The following is an 8,390-nucleotide window of genomic DNA, read 5'->3' as shown; positions in this document are numbered from 1 at the left end:
GGCCGCCTGGGTGTTTTACCATCCTGTGGGAGGTTTCTCTCATGTCCCTGCATGAGAAGCTGGAGCTGACAGATGTGAGCTCACCCTGCTCCCTGGATTTGAACCACTGACCTTTAGGTCAGCAGTCCTACCGGCACAAGAGTTTAACCCACTGTGCCACTGGGAGCTCCTATTATTTGGGAGATAAGAACTTTTTTGAAGGATCCCTCCAAAGAACTAAACCTTATTTGGAAGATTGGAGAGATTCTTCAAAGTTCAGACTGTAGCTCAGAATGGAATCATTACTCCATCGAGCAGAAAGAATCAGCTCTCCCCCCTCCCAAAACAAAAATTAGGGCAAATCTGTGAATGTAATATGTATTGCTTCTCAAAAATAAAAAAGTTGACTTCACTTGGTCTCAGACACATACTCCCATTTGGATCCTTCCAGAACAAAATGAAAATGGGAGCCAGGGAGTAGCACAGCACTTACGCAACCACGTGCATCACATTTACAGAAAGTTTGGCCAGATGTTCGGAGACCAACCTGCTTTGGGTGATGGCAGCTTGATGGATGTCTTCATGCCTAATTAAGACCCATCTTCCAAGGAGAATGAGATGGGGAAAGGGGGATTGGCTGGCTCAGGTGGAATTCGCAAGCATTTGATGCTTTGCAAAAGGGCCCTAATAACTTCCCATATAACAGTTGGTGCAGCTTTCAACATGATTCCCTCACTCCCTGCCTCTTGTCTCTGCTGTTTCCTGTCTATATCTTGATGTTGCATCTCTCATTCTCTTCTACTGCTTCTTGCATGCAGGAAAGGTCATTCTAGTTACTGCAATGCCCAGAATCCCCTTGTTGTCAAGGTGAGGGCATTGGGGGGGGGGGGGTTGTAATCCAGACAGAAGAATATTCCTATCCTCTCTGGAAGGACTGTGCACAGATCCATTTTTTGAAATGGGCTGGTTCAGCTCTGTCAACCAGCTGTAACGGCATGGGTGCTGCCACCATTTTTTTCCGGCCACAACAGACCAAGCAGCTGCTGACAATGACTGCTTTCGGTTTCATTCAGCTACACATTTAGTGTGGAGAGAAGCCACATGTGCAGGTACAACTGCACCAGGAGCTCCAATTTTGTTTGCTTTGCATTTAATGTTTGTTATAGTCCTAAGTTTCAGGGACTCGGCAGATAGGTGGCTTCTTTTGGCTGCAATCATAGGGCAAGCCACCTGTCAATTATAGTTAGGTTCCCTGGTCCCGCCCCCTTTTTGGGTTTTTGGAGGGAATAGGAGCCTTTTTGGGTTCAGTCCACACAGAAAAGCTTTCCATGCAGGACATAATACCAAGAGATCCTGTAGAAAGCTTCATCTTCTACAGCTTCTATAACCCCAAGCTGTGGGGTTATACAGGCCACAGCTTGGCCAAGGATCATACAGCCTTACAGCTCCTTTGCTGAGGGACTTCAGTCAGCCATCACTGAAACCTGAACTCCTTTTTTCCTTTAAGTCTACAAAGCTCTGCTTGGTAAGGGTCACTCGTGGAAGCCAGACACAGTTGGTACCGGGTGTAGGGGCTCCACGCCAACAGAGGCAAAGAAAGACTGCCCAGATTAGAAGTTAAGGATTTCCCCATTAGTTAAAATACCAGTCATGAAGATAGTGCCTGTTCCCTGTGGACAAGATTGAAAGAGCCTATAGACTGTTAAGAAAGCCTTAAAGTACCTGTTTGTTTTCATCAATAAAGAACATTGCTGAACATTTAAGCAATCTAAAGACTCTGTTTTAAGGAAATCCAAAGGCCTTTAATCTGAGGCAGCCCCGGTGTCCTGTTGGGCACATGGAATTTATGTCCTGTCTACAGTCTTATGCACAGGCCCAGCGTGTGACAGCACACCACATGTCTGCATGGGGTTTCCCAGTGAGTCCTACCTGTTGAGCCAATCAGAACAGAAGAAAGCCATGACATGTTTTTTTAGCCAAGTTGGGCCTCCATTTTTCTCTTGGGAGCAGGCTTCTAAGAGAAATAGATCAAGCTTGTGGTCTAAATGCCACTCACAGCTCTGCATCACTTGCCTTGCTTTTTTAATCAAATAGCAATAAATAAGTGTTTACTTCCTGCACACTTAAGAAACTGCCACCGATGATGCCCTTCACATGACACAAGCTTTAAATGTGGAGTAGAGGTATCTTGCCATTTCTAAAATTGCCAAAAAACAAGGAGGTAATTTATATCTTTTTTAACAATGGCTAATGCTCCTTTGGGTGGTGTGGCTCCCACTGAAATAAGTGTTTTTAAAAGGTGCCTTAATTCTGCTTCATTGAAAGGGTGTTGAGGGCAAGCAGTCCCAGAAAGGGTGGTTTCTTAAGTCTGATGGCTTAAACCCAGGTCTTATTGAAGGATACGAGGAGAAACTATCACAGAAAAGGTGGTTTCTTAAGTCTGATGGCTTAAACCCAGGTCTTATTGAAGGATACGAGGAGAAACAATCCCAGAAAAGGTGGTTTCTTAAGTCTGATGGCTTAAACCCAGGTCTTATTGAAGGATACGAGGAGAAACGATTCCAGAAAAGGTGGTTTCTTAAGTCTGATGGCTTAAGCCCAGGTCTTATTGAAGGATATGAGGAGAAACAATCCCAGAAAAGGTGGCTTCTTAAGTCTGATGGCTTAAACCTAGGTCTTATTGAAGGATACGAGGAGAAACAATCCCAGAAAAGGTGGTTTCTTAAGTATGATGGCTTAAACCCAGGTCTTATTGAAGGATATAAGAAGAAACGATTCCAGAAAAGGTGGTTTCTTAAGTCTGATGCCTTAAACCCAGGTCTTATTGAAGGATATGAGGAGAAATAATGCCAGAAAGGGTGGTTTCTTAAGTCGGATGCCCTAAAAATGACAGAAAGGGAAGACTGGGAAGTTCCCCTGCTGTCACCAATGGCTGAATCTTCCCAGAGCAAAAATTGATCTTGCAGCTGTCAGATCAAAAATGGAATTTTGCCCACTCAAACTTGGAAGGCACCCAAAAGTGGTTGTGAGGGCGGGGGAGTGAAATTCAGACACTGAAAATGGCATGGGATTTAGCAAATTGCACACCCCTACTCACCGCTGCTTCTTCCTGGGCAATCTCTTCATTTCTGTACATTTCCAAACATCTCTGTTTTCTGCATAGACTTGCCCTGGAGGATCTAGAGATTCTTAATCAAATCCATGAATGATCAATTCTGCAAAAGCTAAACCCACAAATGGGGAGGGCCAGCTGTGCTGTCTATCTTTGTATTGTTTTTGATTATTATTGGGTTGCTTTAATTATATTTTTTAAAACTTTGTAGTTCATATATTCTTATCTACAACTCTTAACTATTGTAATGTGTCTTGAATCTCAGACTGGGAAACAATCTGGAGGAGGAGAAGGGGTGAAAGTGAGAGTCAACTGGTGCAGAGGGTAAGGAATCCATTGAAAACAACAAAATTGATCAATCTCATAAAAATGTTAAAGGAGTAAACTCAAACATGAATGCAAAGTCAAAGAAAAGTCTCTAGTTTGCCTTTGGGAAGGCAATATTGGGGTTGGCTTTGGAGTTGCTTGCCTGCATAGATTTCCCCTTAAAAATGGGCGCTGGGGTCCCCATGCAGCCCATGGGCCACATTTTCCCTATTCTTATAGAAGATTTTTTCTTGCTTGTATATAAATGACATTATAATTGACAAGGATAAATGTCATTCAACCCACTTCTTTACATTACACTAGTCTTGCTTTACTCATTTATTTTGTGACATTGTTTAATGCAATTGAGGTTCAGTAGGTAACCCTTTGTTTCACTTCTTTGTCCATCCTGGAGCCAGGTCTTCACACCTGAATGGCCCGGGCCTCCACAACCCTTACTGTGACGACTTTCTCCCAGTCGAGACGGGCATGAGTGATGGGCAACTGCCTCCGGAAGGACTTCAGATAGGTGCCGTTCATGTGCTGATACTCCTCCATCAGCCCACGCTGGACTGCATTTTCCACCTTCTCCACCAGCTTCACAAACTCTTGCGCTGTCTGGATCTTGTCAGTAACCAGTAGAGTCTCTTCTACATCCTTGGCAACATTCAGATGCATGTTGGCATCCTCAAAATAGTGTGCTTGAATCAGGACATTCCCTGTCACCTCTGTGGAGGTGGAGGAAGGAACCAGAGCAAATGTCCATTCTGATCTCCACAAGCCATTCCAGAAAGCAGAGGGTCTGTGCCGATGGCTTTCTATACAAGCCACAAAGATTGTCCGGACGGCTGTGTCCTTGATGAAGACGCTGCAAAGCCCTTCTGGGTAGTGTTTGTCAACGTAGACCTTCAAGGCTTCATGGAATGCTCTTCTCCATGCTTCTCCTTTCTTGTCTTCTTCATGGTGAGCCTGGAAGTCACTTGGCATCCTCCTCAGATGGTCATACTTGAAGGAGACTCGATTCTGTGGGTCCAGGAAGCGGTTCTCCTCCAACTCGTTGTGGCGGGTCAACAGCACATTGCACCTTTCTGCTTGGACCGGAGTGAAATGGTCCTTGTCGTGTATGGCGCAGAGGTTTTCAGCTTCCTCGCACATCATGGCATCATCATCTACAAGCATGCGCAAGTCACTGAAGACCTCTTTGAACTCTCCAGGTGGGGCTTGCTTCACGAGCCGACTCACCAGCTGAGCTTTCTCCAACTTCGCCACAAGGTGGTCTCCAGACGTTTGTTCATGGGCCATATTGGCCTGGCTAAGGAACACCAAATCTGGGAACAGGGGAAAGTGAGAAACACCCCAAAGATGTAATAAACTGGACACTCATCAGGAACCATCTTAAACCCCAATTCTTCAAGCCTTTGAGAAGACAAGAGTCAATCAGGCAATGACATCTATCATCACTTGAGCTGTCAGATATAGACCCAGCTCATAGAAGGCTAGGAGAACATGGAACAAGGTTTCAACCAGATTCTTTTAAAGAAAGATGAGGTGAAGAAATAGCTGCAGGTCCATCCAAACAAAAATAGTATACAGTAAAACCTCCATATCTGCAGGGGATGCGTTCCAAGACCCCAGTGGATAGCCAAAACCGGGGATAATAGAGAATCCTATATCTTGGACTATATTTGGAGGTCTAGAGAGGACTCCAAACACTTCCAAGGGGACATTTTTGGATCATAGGTATGTAAAACTATGGATGTCAAATCCATGGATAAATGAATCATATCATATAGCAAATCAGCATGGTATGGCGAAAATCCTTCACTCGTGCTCTCTCATAATAGAAGACCTTAAGGTCTTCCATTGAAGCTAACTGATAGAAGAATCAAATTCTTCAGATAAGGACACAGACATATGAATTGTGGTTTGCTATTGCCTTCTTCTGAAAGAGTGGAACTTGCCCAACGTCAGCCACTGGTTTTCCAATCAAACACTGGTCTCCAATGGTCATACCACTACACCATGCTAGCTCTCCACTGTTTGCTCTAGTTGTGTGGCAGAAAGTTGAACTAGATGGCCTTTTGGGCCCCTTGGAACCCAAAGATTCCATGATTATATCTGCTGAGATCATTTCCAGATGAATGGTTCCTCATTCTAGAAATTGAAAAAAAAATCAGATCTATAATTTTCTTAGTTTCTGTGAGAAGGAAAAACGTTGGAAGAAGAAGGAGCAAAATGAGGGGAGTGCAAGCAGATGTTGTCATCCTCCAAAGACCCCATAATGCTCAGTGAATGAGGCAGGTTGATAACATGATGAAAGTGCTGCCAAGCTCTCTGTTGTTGCCGTTGTTGTTTGTTTTGCTGCAACAGACTACCAAGGCTAATATTTAGGAAATTGTTCTGAGTGGGTTCTGAGCCTAGATTTGAGCTATTTCTAATTGCACCATTCTTTTTCAGGGGGTGAAATGAACATTTAATGAGTACCTTAATCAGCAATTCTGCCTAATTAGCTAAGTGGGAAATGCTGAGATTGGAATTTACAAACAGAGCAGGATAATGTTTTGATTTGCTATTCCGGGCACAATGCAAACAACCTTAAATGGATCAAAACATCCGGATATCCCCTGGGCAACATCCTTGCAGATGGCCAATTCTCTCACACCAGTAGCAACTTGCAGTTTCTCAAGTCGCTCCTCACACAGAAAAAAAAAATTCAGGGATGTAGGGTGTAGAAATATCCCTTGTTTCCCTGAGCTTCAAGCAGGTAACTCTGGCATTACAAGACTATTTTCCATCTGTGCTTTCCTATTTCATATTTGTTTAAACCTTTGTCCTCCTTGCCACTCAATTGCCTTTGTTTCCCTTTATCCTCACCTAGAACACACAGCTCTGTTGAACCGGCAACTTCACAGCACCGAAGGGAGATCCTTGGAGAATTCTTTTGGTCAGGTTCCGTGACTTGATTGAACCCAGAACGGCACATTCTACGCTCCCATAGCAACTCAGAGAGTTGCTATGGGTGGCTTTCCTTCCAATAATAATACTCATCATCATAGTTTTATTTTTAGCCTGCCTCCCCTCATGGCTTGAGGCAGGTTACATCTTTACTAAAACATAAATAAACACATAATTGTTTTAAAACATTCTGTAAAATGGACAAATTAAAACAAACCTCCATAAAATATGTATCAAAATACACAAAACAAAAACAAGGCATACTGTGGAGTTTAAAATTCACCATTAATTCTGGTCTGGGTAATTAAGTCTGGGTAGGCCTGCCAGAAGAGATAGATCTTCACTTGTGTTTTAAATAGTTGTAGTTCTTCTGACAGGTCATTCCACAGTCTTGGGGTGGATGATGAAAAGGTCCTCTGGTTGGTGGTTGCCAGTCAGGTTCTGGCTGGTTGGAGTAACCCCCCAAAAGACCTCAGAGTTTGGGGCGGATTGTATAAAAGAAGGCCTTCCTGTAGGTAACCTGATCCCAAACCATGTACGGCTTTAAAGGTCAAAACCAATATCTTGCACTTTGCTCAGAAACCGCTTGGCATCCAGTGGAGTGACTTTAGGATCGGTATGATATGCTCAATCCTAGATGTTCCCGTAACCAGTCTGGTTGCCATATTTTGAACCAGTTGGAGTTTCCAAACTTGGTACAAGGGTAGCCCAATGTAGAACGCATTGCAGAAGTCCAACCTTGAGGTTACTTGTGCATGCACTATCATCTTCAGATTCTCCAAATCTAGAAAGGGGCACAGCTGGTGGATCAGCCAAAGCTGATAGTTATCACTCCAGACCATTGTCGCATCTCCCTGGACCGACATTTGGAGAGATGGATCCAGGAAAATCCCAAGCTGCAGACACACTCTTTCAAGGGTGAAAGAGAGAAATGTGCCAGGAGGAAGGCGCGTCAAGCCAACCCCGACCGGGACCGCCTTCCACCTGGAAACCAATGCCCACATTGCGGAAGAAGATGCAGAGCAAGAATAGGGCTCCACAACCACATATGGACCCACAAGGAAACCCATCATGGAAGACCATCTTACTCGTCCAACGAGGGATCGCCTAAGTAAGTAAGTAAGTAAGTAAGTACTTTCAAGGGAAGTGTAACCCCATCCAGGCCTGGTTTGCACACCTCCATCCCCAGATGGACCTTCATGGCATGCGCCTCTGTTTTGTCTGGATTCAGTTTAAATTTGTTTTTCCTCCTCCTGCCCATTACTTCCTCCAGGCATTCATTCAGAGGAGACACACTATCCTTAGCAGAGGCTGTTTTTGAAGGCATGGAGAAATATATTGGTGTCATCAGCATACTGATAACCCCCCACTCCATGCCTACAGATGATCTCTACCAGTGGTTTCATGTAAATATTAAAGAGCACTGTGGATAGAATGGCAGCTTGGGGGCTACCATATAGCAGCTCATTTTTGGAGGAGCAGCTATTCCCAAGAGCCACCATCTGGAACCTGCGTGAGAGATAAGACTGGAACCATTGAAACACAGTGTCTCAATTCCCAGACCCCCTTTCAGGCACTCCAGAAGGATACCATTATTGAGGGCATTGAAAGCCACTGAAAGGTCTAGAAGCACCAACAGGGACACACTATCCCTGTTGGTGTTAAGATGGAGATCATCCACTAAGGCGACCATCACAGTCTCAACTCTGTATCCTGCTCTGAAGCTGGTTTGAAATGGGTCAAAGAAGTGTGTGTCATCTAAGACTGCCTGGAGTTGGAGGGCAACTGCCCTCTCAGTCACCTTGCCCAGAAAAGGGAGCTTAGACAGTGGTCAGTAGTTATTAAGGTTATTAAGGTTATTAATGTCCAGGGGATCCAGGCAGGGCTTTTTCAGCAGTGGTCTAACTACCGCTAAGAAGCAGAGGGCAACCTGAGGACAAGAACCCAGAGTCATCTTGAGGTCAGAAGGGACTTTAAGAGGAACATGTCTCATGTGAGGCATCTTTTAAGCACAAGATGTGATGCTTTTTCACAGGTC

At 44.4% G+C, this 8,390-nt stretch overlaps 1 protein-coding gene across 1 annotated transcript; it reads right to left on the bottom strand.

Annotated features, from left to right (window-relative positions):
- Window positions 1-3,820: 3,820 nt before the first annotated feature.
- Window positions 3,821-6,380, bottom strand: LOC132762744 (F-actin-capping protein subunit alpha-2-like). The gene is made up of 3 exons (XM_067471175.1): window positions 6,272-6,380; window positions 5,047-5,070; window positions 3,821-4,725 (listed from the first exon to the last, which is right to left on the bottom strand). Exons 1-3 carry the CDS (start codon window positions 6,378-6,380, stop codon window positions 3,821-3,823), a joined length of 1,038 nt encoding a protein of 345 aa, XP_067327276.1.
- Window positions 6,381-8,390: the final 2,010 nt, after the last annotated feature.

The sequence above is a fragment of the Anolis sagrei genome, chromosome 9, assembly GCF_037176765.1.
Source record: "Anolis sagrei isolate rAnoSag1 chromosome 9, rAnoSag1.mat, whole genome shotgun sequence".
Lineage (NCBI taxonomy): Eukaryota > Metazoa > Chordata > Lepidosauria > Squamata > Dactyloidae > Anolis > Anolis sagrei.
This window is presented reverse-complemented; position numbering and strand designations above follow the sequence as displayed.